The sequence below is a fragment of the Ranitomeya variabilis genome, chromosome 2 (genome assembly GCF_051348905.1).
Source record: "Ranitomeya variabilis isolate aRanVar5 chromosome 2, aRanVar5.hap1, whole genome shotgun sequence".
Lineage (NCBI taxonomy): Eukaryota > Metazoa > Chordata > Amphibia > Anura > Dendrobatidae > Ranitomeya > Ranitomeya variabilis.
Genome location: NC_135233.1, coordinates 175,128,011 through 175,147,672, shown reverse-complemented (window position 1 = coordinate 175,147,672; position 19,662 = coordinate 175,128,011). Strand labels below are relative to the sequence as shown.

The 19,662-nt window shown below is 46.4% G+C and overlaps 1 protein-coding gene across 2 annotated transcripts in view; it reads left to right on the top strand.

Annotated features, from left to right (window-relative positions):
- UNC93A (unc-93 homolog A) overlaps positions 1-19,662 on the top strand; it is a 331,492-nt gene that overhangs the window by 67,449 nt on the left and 244,381 nt on the right. Inside the window, exon 2 of one of the 2 annotated variants that reach the window (XM_077283221.1) lies at positions 5,097-5,278. In XM_077283221.1, the coding sequence (XP_077139336.1) occupies positions 5,097-5,278 (182 nt within the window). The remainder of the gene's footprint in view (positions 1-5,096; positions 5,279-19,662) is intronic. The other variant, XM_077283222.1, reaches the window with a different exon arrangement.

The following is a 19,662-nucleotide window of genomic DNA, read 5'->3' as shown; positions in this document are numbered from 1 at the left end:
TGTCATAGAACATACCAATATACATAGTTATTGATACATATTATTTATTATTTACATTATTGTTCTTAAGCAAAGAACCGTTGTTGTGGCATTTGCCACAACATGCAAAGTTGTTGTCTGATGTCTTTCATCACTCCCCTCATAAGCATGTTCATGGATCCTGTGTAACTGTACCTTAAATAACAAGAATTGTCAAGAGCTGGTGAGTGCAGCCATTTTTTGTTCTTTCTTACTATTATTTATTAATTGTATTATTCTTACATTTGAATAAATAAAGTATATATGGATTCTAGACTCCCGATTCTTTAGAATCGGGCTGCCATCTAGTTTAATATAAATTCCTTCAATAAATTCAAATTGTATATTTTTTAAAATCCTTTTTACATCTTGCCTTATATACAAGTCATTATACAGGACAGAATGTTTCTTAACATTTTTTATCCTGTAAAATGCAATTTCTGGTTGGTTTGGAATGGTTTTTTTTGTCACTCCTTAAAGTGGAGTAAAATTGTGATACCATTGCTCAGCAGTAGTGTTGAGCGATACCGTCCGATACTTGAAAGTATCGGTATCGGAAAGTATCGGCCGATACCGGCAAAGTATCGGATCCAATCCGATACCGATACCCGATACCAATACAAGTCAATGGGACTCATGTATCGGACGGTATTCCTGATGGTTCCCAGGGTCTGAAGGAGAGGAAACTCTCCTTCAGGCCCTGGGAACCATATAAATGTGTAAAAGAAAGAATTAAAATAAAAAATATCGCTATACTCACCTGTCCGACGCAGCCGGGACTTCAGCGAGGGAACCGGCAGCGTTGTTTGTTTAAAATTCGCGCTATTACTTGGTTACGTGAATTCCCGGCTTGTGATTGGTCAGGTCGGCCATGTTGCCGGGACGCGGACCAATCACAGCAAGCCGTGACGAAATTACGTCACGGCTTGCTGTGATTGGTCCGCGTCCCGGCAATATGGCCGCCCTGACCAATCACAAGCCGTGACGTCACGGGAGGCTGGACACGCGCTCATTTTAAAATGGGCGCGTGTCCAGCCTCCCGTGACGTCACGGCTTGTGATTGGTTGCGCCGCGGTCAACCAATCACAAGCCGGGAGGCTGGACGCGCTCATTTTAAAATGGGCGCGTGTCCAGCCTCCCGTGACGTCACGGCTTGTGATTGGTCAGGGCGGCCATATTGCCGGGACGCGGACCAATCACAGCAAGCCGTGACGTAATTTCGTCACGGCTTGCTGTGATTGGTCCGCGTCCCGGCAACATGGCCGACCTGACCAATCACAAGCCGGGAATTCACGTACAGGTGTGCACGGCCTCACCAGCAGGTGTCACTATAGGGAACTAATAAATACAGGTGTGCACAGCCTCACCAGCAGGTGTCACTATAGGGAACTAATAAATACAGGTGTGCACGGCCTCACCAGCAGGTGTCACTATAGGGAACTAATAAATACAGGTGTACACAGCCTCACCAGCAGGTGTCACGGCTTGCTGTGATTGGTCCGCGTCCCGGCAATATGGCCGCCCTGACCAATCACAAGCCGTGACGTCACGGGAGGCTGGACACGCGCTCATTTTAAAATGGGCGCGTGTCCAGCCTCCCGTGACGTCACGGCCTGTGATTGGTTGCGCCGCGGTCAACCAATCACAAGCCGGGAGGCTGGACGCGCTCATTTTAAAATGGGCGCGTGTCCAGCCTCCCGTGACGTCACGGCTTGTGATTGGTTGCGCCGCGGTCAACCAATCACAAGCCGGGAGGCTGGACGCGCTCATTTTAAAATGGGCGCGTGTCCAGCCTCCCGTGACGTCACGGCTTGTGATTGGTCAGGGCGGCCATATTGCCGGGACGCGGACCAATCACAGCAAGCCGTGACGTAATTTCATCACGGCTTGCTGTGATTGGTCCGCGTCCCGGCAACATGGCCGACCTGACCAATCACAAGCCGGGAATTCACGTAACCAAGTAATAGCGCGAATTTTAAACAAACAACGCTGCCGGTTCCCTCGCTGAAGTCCCGGCTGCGTCGGAGAGGTGAGTATAGCGATATTTTTTATTTTAATTCTCTCTTTTACACATTTTAACATTAATGTTGTTGCGATACCCGATACCCGATACCACAAGAGTATCGGAATCCCGGTATCGGAATTCCGATACAGCAAGTATCGGCCGATACCCGATACTTGCAGCATCGGAATGCTCAACACTACTCAGCAGCGATCTGGGAGTCAGAGTTGCTTCCAGGGGTCTTCCCCATTCTGTTCGCCTTACATTCAGAACTTTTCCCATCCATCTGAACATTTTCACTGCCCCCTAGACCTCTTTGTGTGGTCTGCCAGAAAAAAAGCTTGGCTTTTCTATTGACTCCCAATATACCATACTTAATACTCGAAACGAGCATGTGAGTATTAGGAATTGGTCAGTTCAAGCAACGAGCACCCAAACATTTTAGTGCTCATTCATCCCTATCAGAAACATACAGCTCACCCTAAAAAAAATTATAAAACTAATTAGCAAAAGAAGTTTGTGCTATACTGATGTACACAGCAACAATTTGTAAGTGCTAAGATGTATGCAAACATTGACTATACAGTATGAAATTTAGACTATATTGCTGGTACATAGAATTTAATTATAAAATGAAGATACTTAGCACATAAATTGGGCAATCCAAGAGCCCACCAGCCTTTGATTTGAACTTAAACTTATATTTATCAAACATGCCTCTCAACACAAAATTCTCAGCGGAAGCACACATAAAAGAATACAATAACACTCTGTAAGTGCTAAGATGTATGAAAACATTAAGTAAATTACATTTTACCTGAATTACTGCTATACAGAATATCATCATAAAAATGATACTTAGATCATGCAGTACTTTTATCAGTGGTCACCAGCCATGATAAGGCGTGACGGGATCCTAATCTAATATTTTCAAACATACTTTTCCCGGGCTAGAAGCCTACAATGGAAAAGGAAGTAGACAAAAATTCTACATTTTATATTACCGTATATACTCGAGTATAAGCCGAGATTTTCAGCCCAAATTTTTGGGCTGAAAGTGCCCCTCTCGGCTTATACTCGAGTCATGTTCGGCGGTGGGGTCGGCGGGTGAGGGGGAGAGAGGACCGTCACATACTCACCTGCTCCTGGCGCTCCTAACGCTGTCCCAGCCTGTCCCATGGTCTCCCTCGCTGCAGCTCTTCCTCTATTCAGCGGTCACGTGGTACCGCTCATTAAAGTAATGAATATGGACTCCACTCCCATAGGGGCGGAGCCGCATATTCATTACTGTAATGAGCGGTACCAGTGACTGCTCATTACAGGAAGAAGCTGCGGTACCATGGGACAGGCAGGGACAGCGTCAGGAGCGCCGGGACCATGTGAGTATTTCATATTCACCTGTCCGCGTTACATTCGCCGGACGCCGCTCCGTCTTCCTGTCCTCTTGCAGTGACTGTGCAGGTCAGAGGGTGTGATGACGTATGAGTGTGCGGGCCACCCTCTGCCTGAACAGTCAGTGCAGAGAGATGGGACGCTGAGGAGCAGCGGGCAGCGACGAGAGGTGAATATGTGATTTTTTTTTTATTGCAGCAGCAGCATTACATGTGGCACAGTGCTATATGGAGCGTCTATGGGGCCATAAAGAACTGCATGGAGCATTATGTGGGGCATCTATGGGGCCATAACTGCATGGAGCATTATATGGGGCATCTATGGGGCCATAACTGCATGGAGCATTATATGGGGCATCTATGGGGCTATAACTGCATGGAGCATTATATGGGGCATCTAGGGGGCCATAACTGCATGGAGCATTATATGGGGCATCTATGGGGCCATAACTGCATGGAGCATTATATGGGGCATCTATGGGGCCATAACTGCATGGAGCATTATATGGGGCATCTATGGAACCATAACTGCATGGAGCATTATATGGAGCATCTATGGGGCCATAACTGCATGGAGCATTATATGGAGCATCTATAGGGCCATAACTGTATGGAGCATTATATGGGGCATCTATGGGGCCATAACTGTATGGAGCATTATATGGGGCTATAACTGTATGGAGCATTATATGGAGCATCTATGGGGCCATAACTGCATGGAGCATTATATGGAGCATCTATGGGGCCATAACTGCATGGAGCATTATATGGAGCATCTATGGGGCCATAACTGTATGGAGTATTATATGGGGCATCTATGGGGCCATAACTGTATGGAGCATTATATGGGGCCATAACTACATGGAGTATTATATGGGGCATCTATGGGCCATAACTGCATGGAGCATTATATGGATCATCTATGGGGCCATAACTGCATGGAGCATTATATGGGGCCTTAGCTACATGGAGTATTATATGGGGCATCTATGGGGCCATAACTGCATGGAGCATTATATGGATCATCTATGGGGCCATAACTGCATGGAGCATTATATGGAGCATCTATGGGGCCATAACTGTATGGAGCATTATATGGGGCATCTATGGGGCCATAACTGTATGGAGCATTATATGAGGCATCTATGGGGCCATAACTGCATGGAGCATTATATGGGGCATCTATGGGGCCATAAAGAACTGCATGGAGCATTATATGGGGCTCCTGATTCAATATGAATATTCAAAAACACTTAACCTACCGATGTCTCAATTAATTTTACTTTTTTTGGTATCTATTTTTATTTTTGACATATACTGGTAGCTGCTGCATTTTCCACCCTAGGCTTATACTCGAGTCAATAAGTTTTCCCAGTTTTTTGTTGCAAAATTAGGGGGGTCGGCTTATACTCGGGTCGGCTTATGCTCGAGTATACACGGTATATTATATTATGTTATAGTTTCCTATGATTTCTGTACATTTTTGAGGGACACTAAATAAAAATTATGACATTCCCAGTTATTTTTTTTTTTAATATTGATATTGTTACTTTCAATTTTCTTCACAGTTCAAAAGCAAAATGTGTCCTTGTACAACTTATCAAATTGTAGAGTTTTCCATAGACTATCATAAAGGCCATAATGACAACATTTGTTTTTCTATTTTGTTTGTGTGTTTTTTTTAGAGCAGCCTTAATGCAGATGAAGGCCTTGGAGTCGCTTCACTCAGTATCATCTATGGAGCTTTAATCATCTCTTCAGTGTTTGTCCCTCCTATTGTAATAAAGAAAATTGGATGTAAATGGACAATTGTTGCCTCTATGTGCTGTTATATTACATACTCTCTTGGCAACTTCTACGCTAGCTGGTAAAGTATTTTAACCTATAAAATATTCTAAAAAATGTACCAGTAAATGCTCTAGAAATATGTACATGAATAATTTATGATAAGTTAAAGGGGGTCTGTCACTCAGAAAATGCCTTTTAGACTAACCATACAGTAACAGAGGGGACTTCACCTCTGTAAAATTCATACTAGCACTGTACTTGTTACTGGAGATGAGCAAACCTTTTAAGGTTCAGTTTGGTTCGATTTGCTGAACGTTTAGACTTTCGCCGAACATGTTCGCCGACCATACCCAAATCCCATTAAATTCAGTCGGAAGTCAAACCAAATGTGTACACAACACCTTAAGGGGTGACAAAAACCTTCCCAAACAGCTAAAATTAGGGGCAGACACCAGGAAAAGTGGTGTCGATTGACCCATAATATAAATTTGCAAATGGCACAAAAGCAGTCAGCCATGGCCCGTGCATGAGGTATCAGGGTCTGGGCCAGCATTTACAGCTTTGAAGTGAAGTTTCAAAGAGGACCTAGTGATTAACGGAGCAGTGTAAGGGTATGTGCACACATTGCGGATTTTTCCAAGCGGATTCTGCAGAATCCGCAGGTAAAATGACCTGCGTTTTACATGTGGGTTTTCTGCAGATTTTGTGCGGATCTCGCATGCGTTTTTACACCTGCGGATTCATATAAGGGAATAGCTGTAAAAACGCTGTGGATTCCGCACAAAGAATTGACATGCTGCAGAAAATAAATCGCTGCGTTTCTGCGCAGCAGATTTGGTTTTCCATAGGTTTACATGGTACTGTACACCACATGGAAAACTGTTGTAGATCCACAGGGCCAAATCCGCTGCAGATCCGCAGCCAAATCCACAACATGTGCACATACCCTAAGCCTTCTTAGCTGGGAGCCCTGATACCTAATGTTACACCTCCAAATTTCCATACTCAGATAGCACAAACATCAGTTTCATATATTACCATTGGTAGAAAAATGTAAGGAAAGCAAGATAGGTAGTTGACTAATCTATTGACTCATAGTAGAACCTTTTATACTGGCACAGAAGCACAGTCTGGGCCAGCATTTACAGCTTTAGGCCACACACAAGGTATAAAAATACGGTCCGTTTTACACGGACGAGAATTGCACAAATGTTTCCAAAAACAGTGATCTGTGTGCAGTGCGAGGATGCGATTTCCTTACATCAAATTATCAGTGTGACATCCGTGTGACATACGTATAGCATCTGTATGGCGAAATTTTCTCGCAGGCTTGCAAAATGGACATATAACATTTTTTTTCCCTGAAAATAATTTAAATCATCATCAAGAACACTATTTAATGGCCCTAAAACAGGTGGCAGCCAACAATCAATGCAGTAGAGTCCCTGCTTGCGTTGGTGTATTTCTTCTTGCTGAGCTACATGTCTGATCTACTGACTTTAAACACCACAGAGCGTGTGCTTTACAACTGGATACTTTCCCAATGTTTTGGGGAGCCATACTCAGTTATTGTAGATCCGAGGAGGCGGATACGGATGTGGGTACATCCACTTTTAAAGCAACGGATCAATAAAGGCCATTTCAACCGTCTGTATGCTGCTCTGAGGACAAATCCGGACAAGTTCTTCAACTATTGTCGGATGAGGATACAAACGTTTGATATTTTGCTGGAGATTTTGCGACCAGGGATCACCAAGAAGGGCACCAGGATGCGCAAAGCTATTTCTGCAGAGGAGCGCCTTATCCTTACTTTACGGTATGTATAAATCCTCTTTTTAGAAATAATGTTTTTTCTTTCATGGTCTTACCCCTTTTTAGAATTATATCATTAAATTGTTATGTAGCTTCAACATCATTTGTGCTTTTATAATATTTTAGTTCATAGAACATCAGAGCCATGGCATGCCCTTAATGTTTGTTTAAACATGGCTTCTTAGTTATTTTAGCTTAGGTTTTGCCCATATAACACTGTAATGTGTTTCATTTTGTATTTTTTAATACATACTGTTTTCTTTTAGATTCCTTGCCACTGGCCTTTCATATGCGGCACTGCATTTAGAGTTTTTACTGGGCAAATCCACAATTTCTGGAATTGTGCGGGATACATGTTCGGAAATCTGGAGAAGACTCCATCAAGAGGTGATGCCTGAGCCTAAAATGTCAAACTGGTTACGTATTGCCCAAGGATTTCAGGACACGTGCCAGTTTCCGCATTGTATTGGTGCTCTGGACGGAAAGCACATCCATGTGCGTAAGCCGCCAAACTCAGGGACCCAATTCTATAATTATAAACAGTTTTTCTCTGTAGTGCTGTTGGCCCTGGTCGACAGCAACTACAGGTTTATAATTGTAGATATTGGGGCCTATGGGAGAACTGGAGACTCTAGAGTCTTCAGTTCTTCCATTATGGGTCGGAGGCTGCGCAACAATGATTTGGATCTCCCACCCCCAAGTCACATACCAGGGGCTAATTTGGATGCGGTGCCTTACATGATGGTAGCAGATGAGGAGTTTCAATTATCAAGGAACATCATGAGGCCATATCCACGGAGAGGCCTGGACTACTTACGGCAAATTTTTAGTGTGCGTCTTTCCCGCGTCCGCCATCTGGTAGAGTGTTCCTTCGGCATTCTCACTGCAAAATGGCGGGTACTTCAGTCCGCAATTCAACTGAGTGAAGGCAATGTCAATGGCGTGATAAAAGCATATGTTGTTCTTCACAACTTTACAAGATACCATAATTGCCCATCATCTGCTGATGATGAAGTTGATTATGCAAATGCTGTCTTGTCTACTACACGTGTTCTTCTTTCACGCCATCAGCCCTCAGGCCTAAAAGTTCGTGATGTCTTAACAAATTATTTTGTGTCACCAGAGGGATCGACTGTCTGGCAAGACAATGCTGTTTTGCTTTAATCTTTAGTTATCTTCTAACGTAATAAATAGCATAATGTTCCTGTTGGAATTGTGTAGTATGTTTGTCCTTACAAAATAATTATTTTGTTAAGTAGTCACTAGGGTTGAGCGACTTTCATTTTTTTAAGATCGAGTCGGGTTTTGTGAAACCCGACTTTGTCCAGAGTCGAGTCGAGTGCAGTCGGCCGATTATCGCTAAAAGTCGGGGATCGACCGAAACATGAAACCCAATGCAAGTCAATGGGGAAGCATAGTCGGCAGTGAGTGGAGGCCAGGAAAACACCTACAGTGCCCATTTTAATGCCAAAAACATCCATTCTTGTTTCTGAAGCTTGTCAATCTTAATTAACTTTATAATAATAGTTGGGCATAGGAAATTGGGGGTCATTTGGCAAAAGCTGTGGGGGGTAGGGCTGGTTCAAGGCTTTAGTGGGCCCAGGAAACGTGGACTACGTCACGGCGGTGGAGCAGGGAGAGGTAAGTATTTCAACGTTGCAAGTGCTGTGATCCTGAGCAAGCAGGGGGGGCCCACTCGTTCGCATTGGCACTGGCACAGGGCCCCTCAAAGTACGGCGGTGTGTTTGCATGGCGGGGGTGCCTCCCACCAGCAGCGACATTTTTGCGTACTCTGAGGGGCCCTGTGCCAGTGACGTCGCCAACGAGTATGCCCCCCCCCCCACCTGATGAAGGAACCTGCACTTTCATCTGCACCTTCCTCTTTGTCCCTGTGTAAGGTGGTATAACATGCGGGAAGGGGAACCTTACTTTCAGCAGGGTCAGATTCTGGCTGTGTAGAGTGCAAGGGGAATGTAGTGGTCTAGGTCAATGTACCAGCAGACTCATCTAGCAGTGGCTGGGCAATGGGCAGGATGAGGAGGAAACAGATATAGGGGCAAAGAATAAAGTAGGCTAAATGCAGTTCAAAATTGGTAACAGGACTAAACAGGCGGCATTGCTTTGTTCAGTGGAGTAGCAAACCCAAGAGCAGCAGACACTGTTTCAAGGGCCCAACCACACTAGTAGGCCAAATGCAGTTTAATATCTGATAGTATAGGCCGAAAGCCAGAAGGTAGAAGCTCAGCTTTATTCAGTTGAGGACAACACCAGGCAGGGGCAGACACCGTTAGTAGGCCGGAAACACCAATTTTTTAAAAAACAGCAGTTAATCAGAGCCAGAAGGTAGAAGCTCAGCTTTATTCAGTTGAGGACAACACCAGGCAGGGGCAGACACCGTTAGTAGGCCCATAACCAACAATCTTTTAAAAAACAGCACTTAATGAGAGCCAGAAGGTAGAAGCTCAGCTTTATTCAGTTGAGGACAACACCAGGCAGGGGCAGACACCGTTAGTAGGCCGGAAACACCAATTTTTTAAAAAACAGCAGTTAATCAGAGCCAGAAGGTAGAAGCTCAGCTTTATTCAGTTGAGGACAACACCAGGCAGGGGCAGACACCGTTAGTAGGCCGGAACCACCAATTTTTAAAAAAACAGCAGTTAATCAGAGCCAGAAGGTAGAAGCTCAGCTTTATTCAGTTGAGGACAACACCAGGCAGGGGCAGACACCGTTAGTAGGCCGGAAACACCAATTTTTTAAAAAACAGCAGTTATTCAGAGCCAGAAGGTAGAAGCTCAGCTTTATTCAGTTGAGGACAACACCAGGCAGGGGCAGACACCGTTAGTAGGCCGGAAACACCAATTTTTTAAAAAACAGCAGTTAATCAGAGCCAGAAGGTAGAAGCTCAGCTTTATTCAGTTGAGGACAACACCAGGCAGGGGCAGACACCGTTAGTAGGCCGGAAACACCAATTTTTTAAAAAACAGCAGTTAATCAGAGCCAGAAGGTAGAAGCTCAGCTTTATTCAGTTGAGGACAACACCAGGCAGGGGCAGACACCGTTAGTAGGCCGGAACCACCAATTTTTTAAAAAACAGCAGTTAATCAGAGCCAGAAGGTAGAAGCTCAGCTTTATTCAGTTGAGGACAACACCAGGCAGGGGCAGACACCGTTAGTAGGCTGGAAACACCAATTTTTTAAAAAACAGCAGTTAATCAGAGCCAGAAGGTAGAAGCTCCGCTTTATTCAGTTGAGGACAACACCAGGCAGGGGCAGACACCGTTAGTAGGCCGGAAACACCAATTTTTTAAAAAACAGCAGATAATCAGAGCCAGAAGGTAGAAGCTTAGCTTTATTCAGTTGAGGACAACACCAGGCAGGGGCAGACACCGTTAGTAGGCCGGAAACACCAATTTTTTAAAAAACAGCAGTTAATCAGAGCCAGAAGGTAGAAGCTCAGCTTTATTCAGTTGAGGACAACACCAGGCAGGGGCAGACACCGTTAGTAGGCCGGAACCACCAATTTTTTAAAAAACAGCAGTTAATCAGAGCCAGAAGGTAGAAGCTCAGCTTTATTCAGTTGAGGACAACACCAGGCAGGGGCAGACACCGTTAGTAGGCCGGAAACACCAATTTTTTAAAAAACAGCAGTTAATCAGAGCCAGAAGGTAGAAGCTCAGCTTTATTCAGTTGAGGACAACTTGAATTAGGGACTGCAGACAGACTTACCAGGCTGTCCCCTGTGTGGACCATGCATCCAATACATTAACCCATTGCGCCACAAAGGACACGTAACCTTCCGTGGCCATGCCTACCGCTCCATGTGTCTGTTGTCAGGTGTACCTTTGGACTCACAGATTGACAGAATGAAAGGACAATGTGGTCTTTAACATGCTGGTGGAGGGGTGGGATGGCTTTTCTCGCAAAATAATTGTCAACTGGGTAGCTCATAGCGTGGTACAGCGTAGTCCATCATGGCTTTATTATTATTAAATAAAATAAAAAAATAGGCTCTATGCACTATAAAATAGGTTCCAGGGGTACACGGGCAGCAGTGGTCTGGTCAGTGGAGGCCTAGTGGAAGGAGGGACCGCAGACAGGCTTTGAAGGCCTAACATAATAAAATGGGCTGGCTGTAGGCACTGTAACATAGGTTCCAGGGGTACACGGGCAGCAGTGGTCTGGTCAGTGGAGGCCTAGTGGAAGGAGGGACCGCAGACAGGCTTCGAAGGCCTAACATAATAAAATGGGCTGGCTGTAGGCACTGTAACATAGGTTCCAGGGGTACACGGGCAGCAGTGGTCAGGTGAGTGGAGGCCTAGTGGAAGGAGGGACCGCAGACAGGCTTCGAAGGCCTAACATAATAAAATGGGCTGGCTGTAGGCACTGTAACATAGGTTCCAGGGGTACACGGGCAGCAGTGGTCAGGTGAGTGGAGGCCTAGTGGAAGGAGGGACCGCAGACAGGCTTCGAAGGCCTAACATAATAAAATGGGCTGGCTGTAGGCACTGTAACATAGGTTCCAGGGGTACACGGGCAGCAGTGGTCTGGTCATTGGAGGCCTAGTGGAAGGAGGGACCGCAGACAGGCTTCGAAGGCCTAACATAATAAAATGGGCTGGCTGTAGGCACTGTAACATAGGTTACAGGGATACATGGGCAGCAGTGGTCAGGTGAGTGGAGGCCTAGTGGAAGGAGGGACCGCAGACAGGCTTCGAAGGCCTAACATAATAAAATGGGCTGGCTGTAGGCACTGTAAAATAGGTTCCAGGGGTACACGGGCAGCAGTGGTCAGGTGAGTGGAGGCCTAGTGGAAGGAGGGACCGCAGACAGGCTTCGAAGGCCTAACATAATAAAATGGGCTGGCTGTAGGCACTGTAAAATAGGTTCCAGGGGTACACGGGCAGCAGTGGTCTGGTCAGTGGAGGCCTAGTGGAAGGAGGGACCGCAGACAGGCTTCGAAGGCCTAACTTAATAAAATGGGCTGGCTGTAGGCACTGTAACATAGGTTCCAGGGGTACACGGGCAGCAGTGGTCAGGTGAGTGGAGGCCTAGTGGAAGGAGGGACCGCAGACAGGCTTCGAAGGCCTAACATAATAAAATGGGCTGGCTGTAGGCACTGTAACATAGGTTCCAGGGGTACACGGGCAGCAGTGGTCAGGTGAGTGGAGGCCTAGTGGAAGGAGGGACCGCAGACAGGCTTCGAAGGCCTAACATAATAAAATGGGCTGGCTGTAGGCACTGTAAAATAGGTTCCAGGGGTACACGGGCAGCAGTGGTCAGGTGAGTGGAGGCCTAGTGGAAGGAGGGACCGCAGACAGGCTTCGAAGGCCTAACATAATAAAATGGGCTGGCTGTAGGCACTGTAACATAGGTTCCAGGGGTACACGGGCAGCAGTGGTCAGGTGAGTGGAGGCCTAGTGGAAGGAGGGACCGCAGACAGGCTTCGAAGGCCTGACATAATAAAATGGTCTGGCTGTAGGCACTGTAACATAGGTTCCAGGGGTACACGGGCAGCAGTAGTCAGGTGAGTGGAGGCCTAGTGGAAGGAGGGACCGCAGACAGGCTTCGAAGGACTAACATAATAAAATGGGCTGGCTGTAGGCACTGTAACATAGGTTTCAGGGGTACACGGGCAGCAGTGGTCAGGTGAGTGGAGGCCTAGTGGAAGCAGGGACCGCAGACAGGCTTCGAAGGCCTAACATAATAAAATGGGCTGGCTGTAGGCACTGTAACATAGGTTCCAGGGGTACACGGGCAGCAGTGGTCAGGTGAGTGGAGGCCTAGTGGAAAGAGGGACCGCAGACAGGCTTCGAAGGCCTAACATAATAAAATGGGCTGGCTGTAGGCACTGTAACATAGGTTCCAAGGGTACACGGGCAGCAGTGGTCAGGTGAGTGGAGGCCTAGTGGAAGGAGGGACCGCAGACAGGCTTCGAAGGCCTAACATAATAAAATGGGCTGGCTGTAGGCACTGTAACATAGGTTCCAGGGGTACACGGGCAGCAGTGGTCAGGTGAGTGGAGGCCTAGTGGAAGGAGGGACCGCAGACAGGCTTCGAAGGCCTAACATAATAAAATGGGCTGGCTGTAGGCACTGTAAAATAGGTTCCAGGGGTACACGGGCAGCAGTGGTCAGGTGAGTGGAGGCCTAGTGGAAGGAGGGACCGCAGACAGGCTTCGAAGGCCTAACATAATAAAATGGGCTGGCTGTAGGCACTGTAAAATAGGTTCCAGGGGTACACGGGCAGCAGTGGTCAGGTGAGTGGAGGCCTAGTGGAAGGAGGGACCGCAGACAGGCTTCGAAGGCCTAACATAATAAAATGGGCTGGCTGTAGGCACTGTAACATAGGTTCCAGGGGTACACGAGCAGCAGTGGTCAGGTGAGTGGAGGCCTAGTGGAAGGAGGGACCGCAGACAGGCTTCGAAGGCCTAACATAATAAAATGGGCTGGCTGTAGGCACTGTAAAATAGGTTCCAGGGGTACACGGGCAGCAGTGGTCTGGTCAACGGAGGCCGATTGTAATGAGTGTCTGCCAGTTAGTAGTCCAAAACAACAAATAAATGTGAATGTCTCGCATTAAAACAAAACAAAAACACTAAAGGGTGCAATCATTAGGTTCAGGGGTGGGATCCTCTGCGTTGTTTCAGACCTACTAATTTAGCGCAAAGTCTTTACTGTGGTAAATAGAGGACACTGCCCCTGACTATGTTAAGTATCATCATACATGTCAACACAATGGTATTGTCAGTGGCAGGTATGGAAGGATGTCAGCGCATAGACTAAACATTGGTGGTAGTGTGAGAGATAACTGTGGAAGTGGTAGAGCAATGTTTGACCTGGGGGTGGATGAACTCTCTTGTGGCCGGCGGTACAGGCCCAGGGCCCCTCATGTTACAACAGTGTGTCTGACGTTGGGTGCGCACCACCACCGCCAGAGACACTTTATTGTACTATGAGGGACCCAGTAGCAATGCCATCGACCAAAAGCGAGCACACCCACCTCTTCAGACAAACAGCAGTCTCACGGGTGCTTGCGCCAAGTCGCAATACCACGGCCCCGTGTGGGGAGTTTGGCCATTTAGGGAGGTGTAAACATGTCATATGCTGGACAATCAGCTGCAGCAAATTAGACATTAGAAAAGTAATTCACAGTAGTCCACAGGCAAGAGCTTTTCATAGGAAAACTAGGTGTCGGCCGGGCAAGGTGGGGCAAAAGATTTCGAAATCCAGTTGTGGTTCATTTTAATGAATGTTAGATCATCAACATTTTGGGTAGCCAGACGAGTCCTTTTTTTGGTTAATATTGAACCTGCAGCACTGAATACTCTTTCTGATAGGACACTTGCTGCCGGGCAAGCAAGCTCCTGCAATGCATATTCTGCCAATTCTGTCCAGGTGTCTAATTTTGATGCCCAGTAATCAAATGGGAATGACGGTTGAGGGAGAACATCGATAAGGGATGAAAAATAGTTAGTAACCATACTGGACAAATGTTGTCTCCTGTCACTTTCAATTGATGCAGCAGTACCTGTTCTGTCTGCGGTCATAGCAAAATCACTCCACAACCTGGTCAGAAAACCCCTCTGTCCAACGCCACTTCTGATGTGTGCACCCCTAACACTCCTAGTCTGCTACCCCTTGGAGCTCGTGTGAGAACGATCACGTGCGCTGTGTGCTGTGAATGCCTGAAGCAAACGGTCAACAAGAGTTGATTGTTTGGTTGCTAATATTAGTTCCAAGTTCTCATGTGGCATAATATTTTGCAATTTGCCTTTATAGCGTGGATCAAGGAGGCAGGCCAACCAGTAATCGTCATCGTTCATCATTTTCGTAATGCGTGTGTCCCTTTTTTGGATACGTAAGGCATAATCCGCCATGTGGGCCAAAGTTCCAGTTGTCAAATCTCCGATTCTGATTGGTTGAGGGGCAGTTTCAGGCAAATCTACGTCACTTGTGTCCCTCAAAAAACCAGAACCCGGCCTTGCCACGCAACCAATTTGCAGTGCCCCCGGGAAAGGTTCGGCATTAAAAATATACTCATCCCCATCATCCTCCTCGTCCTCCACCTCCTCTTCGCCCGCTACCTCGTCCTGTACACTGCCCTGACCAGACAATGGCTGACTGTCATCAAGGCTTTCCTCTTCCTCTGGTGCAGACGCCTGATCCTTTATGTGCGTCAAACTTTGCATCAGCAGACACATTAGGGGGATGCTCATGCTTATTATGGCATTGTCTGCACTAACCAGCCATGTGCATTCCTCAAAACACTGAAGGACTTGACACATGTCTTGTATCTTCGAACACTGCACACCTGACAACTCCATGTCTGCCATCCTACTGCCTGCCCGTGTATGTGTATCCTCCCACAAAAACATAACAGCCCGCCTCTGTTGGTACAGTCTCTGAAGCATGTGCAGTGTTAAGTTCCACCTTGTTGCAACGTCTATGATTAGGCGATGCTGGGGAAGGTTCAAAGACCGCTGATAGGTCTGCATACGGCTGGAGTGTACAGGCGATTGTCGGATATGTGAGCAAAGTCCACGCACTTTGAGGAGCAGGTCGGAGAACCCAGGATAAGTTTTCAATAAGCACTGCACCACCAGGTTTAAGGTGTGAGCCAGGCAAGGAATGTGTTTCAGTTGGGAAAGGGAGATGGCAGCCATGAAATTCCTTCCGTTATCACTCACTACCTTGCCTGCCTCAAGATCTACTGTGCCCAGCCACGACTGCGTTTCTTGTTGCAAGAACTCGGACAGAACTTCCGCGGTGTGTCTGTTGTCGCCCAAACACTTCATAGCCAATACAGCCTGCTGACGCTTGCCAGTAGCTGGCCCATAATGGGACAACTGGTGTGCAACAGTGTCATCTGCCGATGGAGTGGTTGGCCGACTGCAGTCTGTGGAAGAGCTGTAGCTTCTGCAGGAGGACGAGGAGGAGAAGGAGGAGGGGGTGCGAACGCCTACAGCCAACTGTTTCCTAGACCGTGGGCTAGGCACAACTGTCCCGAAATTGATGTCCCCTGTGGACCCTGCATCCACCACATTCACCCAGTGTGCCGTGATGGACACATAACGTCCCTGGCCATGCCTACTGGTCCATGCATCTGTAGTCAGGTGCACCTTTGTACTCACAGATTGTCTGAGTGCATGGACGATGCGCTGTTTAACATGCTGGTGCAGGGCTGGGATGGCTTTTCTGGAAAAAAGTGTCGACTGGGTAGCTCGTATCGTGGTTCAGCGTACTCCATCAGGGCTTTGAAAGCTTCGCTTTCAACTAACCGGTAGGGCATCATCTCTAACGAGATTAGTCTAGCTATGTGGGCGTTAAAACCCTGTGTACGCGGATGCGAGGATAAGTACTTCCTTTTTCTAACCAGAGTCTCATGTAGTGTGAGCTGGACTGGAGAGCTGGAGATCGTGGAACTTTCGGGTGTGCCGGTGGACATGGCAGACTGAGAGACGGTTGGAGACGGTATTGTTTCCGCCGGTGCCCTAGATGCAATATTTCCTCCTACAAAACTGGTGATTCCCTGACCCTGACTGCTTTTGGCTGGCAAAGAAACCTGCACATATACTGCCGGTGGTGCGGAAAATGGTGGCCTTACAGTGCCGGAAGGGATGTTGCGTTGCTGACTAGCTTCATTGGCCGAGGGTGCTACAACCTTAAGGGACGTTTGGTAGTTAGTCCAGGCTTGAAAATGCATGGTGTTTAAGTGTCTATGCATGCAACTAGTATTGAGACTTTTCAGATTCTGACCTCTGCTTAAGCTAGTTGAACATTTTTGACAGATGACTTTGCGCTGATCAATTGGATGTTGTTTAAAAAAATACCAGACTGCACTCTTCCTAGCATCGGATCCCTTTTCAGGGATTGCAGACTGAGCTTTAACCGGATGGCCACGCTGTCCTCCAACAGGCTTTGGCTTTGACACGCATTTTGGGCCAGATACGGGCCCGGCAGATGGAACCTGTTGCGATGTTGATGCCTGCTGCGGCCCCTCCTCCACCTCCGCTTCTGAACTACTGCCGCCTGCACCCTGTTCCCCCAATGGATGCCAATCGGGGTCAACAACTGGGTCATCTATTACCTCCTCTTCGAGCTCGTGTTCAACTTCGTCTGTGTAACTGTGTCGGTCGGTGGTATAGCGTTCATGGCGGGGCAACATAGTCTCATCAGGGTCTGATTGTGGATCAGTACCCTGAGAGGGCAATGTTGTGGTCTGAGTCAAAGGAGCAGCATAGTATTCTGGCTGTGGCTGTGCATCAGTGCACTCCATGTCAGAATCTACTTGTAATGGGCATGGCCTGTTAAGTGTTTCACTTTCTAAGCCAGGGACGGTATGTGTAAAGAGCTCCATGGAGTAACCCGTTGTGTCGCCTGCTGCATCCTTCTCTCTTGTTGTAGTTTTTGCTGAAGAGGACAAGGAAGCGACTTGTCCCTGACCGTGAACATCCACAAGCGACGCGCTGCTTTTACATTTACCAGTTTCAGAAGAGGAGGCAAAAGAGCTAGAGGCTGAGTCTGCAATGTAAGCCAAAACTTGCTGTTGCTGCTCCGGCTTTAAAAGCGGTTTTCCTACTCCCAGAAAAGAGAGCGTTCGAGGCCTTGTGTAGCCAGATGACGAAACTGGCTCCACAGCTCCAGACTTAGGTGGAATATTTTTATCCCCACGACCACCTGATGCTCCACTACCACTACCATCATTACCAGCTGACAATGAACGCCCACGGCCACGACCTCTTGCACCAGACTTCCTCATTGTTTTAAAATCTTAACCAAAGTAACTTTATTTGTTGCTGTCAAACAACTTACACGGTGAGCTATAACTTCAGTATGACTTCAATATCCCTTAACAGGTTGGTGAGACCACAAGGAAAATCAGGCACAATGTTACACACTCTGTTTTCTGTGGCACCAAATCACAGAGATGCCACACACGCAGGACTGTCACTCAAGCACAAATGTCAATATTAATCTCCCACTGTTTTTTTATTTTTTTATTTTTTTTCAGGGAGACTTTAGAAACCAAATAAGATAAAATGATTTTTTCAGGGACAATTTAGAAACCAAATAATAATAATAAAAAAAAGGCTTTCTATGGCCCACTGAGTGAGAGATGGCACACACAGGAGTCAGGAGTGGCACACAAGCCCTGAGGCCAATATTTTTCTCCCACTGATTGATGTAGTGATTTTTTTAAATGTAGATTTTAGAACCCAAATCAAGCAAAAAAATAAATAGGCTTTCTATGGCCCACTGAGTGAGAGATGGCACACACAGGAGTCAGGAGTGGCACACAAGCCCTGACTGAGGCCAATATTTTTCTCCCACTGATTGATGTAGTGATTTTTTTAAAGGTAGATTTTAGAACCCAAATCAAGCAAAAAAATAAATTGGCTTTCTATGGCCCACTGAGTGAGAGATGGCACACACAGGAGTCAGGAGTGGCACACAAGCCCTGACTGAGGCCAATATTTTTCTCCCACTGATTGATGTAGTGATTTATTTTCAGGTAGATTTTAGAACCCAAATCAAGCAAAAAAATAAATAGGCTTTCTATGGCCCACAATTTGAGAGAGCGAGATGGCACACCCAGGAGTCAAGACTGGCACACAAGCAGAAAGGGCAATATTAACCTCCCACTGTTTTTTTATTTTTTTATTTTTTTTCAGGGAGACTTTAGAAACCAAATAAGATAAAATGATTTTTTCAGGGACAATTTGAAACCAAATAATAATAAAATAAAAAAAAGGCTTTCTATGGCCCACTGAGTGAGAGATGACACACACAGGAGTCAGGAGTGGCACACAAGCCCTGACTGAGGCCAATATTTTTCTCCCACTGTTTGATGTAGTGATTTTTTTAAAGGTAGATTTTAGAACCCAAATCAAGCAAAAAAATAAATAGGCTTTCTATGGCCCACTGAGTGAGAGATGGCACACACAGGAGTCAGGAGTGGCACACAAGACCTGACTGAGGCCAATATTTTTCTCCCACTGATTGATGTAGTGATTTTTTTAAAGGTAGATTTTAGAACCCAAATCAAGCAAAAAAATAAATAGGCTTTCTATGGCCCACTGAGTGAGAGATGGCACACACAGGAGTCAGGGGTGGCACACAAGCCCTGACTGAGGCCAATATTTTTCTCCCACTGATTGATGTAGTGATTTATTTTCAGGTAGATTTTAGAACCCAAATCAAGCAAAAAAATAAATAGGCTTTCTATGGCCCACAATTTGAGAGAGAGAGATGGCACACCGAGGAGTCAAGACTGGCACACAAGCAGAAAGGGCAATGTTAATCTCCCACTGTTTTTTTATTTTTTTATTTTTTTTCAGGGAGACTTTAGAAACCAAATAAGATAAAATGATTTTTTCAGGGACAATTTAGAAACCAAATAATAAAAAAAAAAAAGGCTTTCTATGGCCCACTGAGTGAGAGATGGCACACACAGGAGTCAGGAGTGGCACACAAGCCCTGACTGAGGCCAATATTTTTCTCCCACTGATTTATGTAGTGATTTTTTTAAAGGTAGATTTTAGAAGCCAAATCAAGCAAAAAAATAAATAGGCTTTCTATGGCCCACTGAGTGAGAGATGGCACACACAGGAGTCAGGAGTGGCACACAAGCCCTGACTGAGGCCAATATTTTTC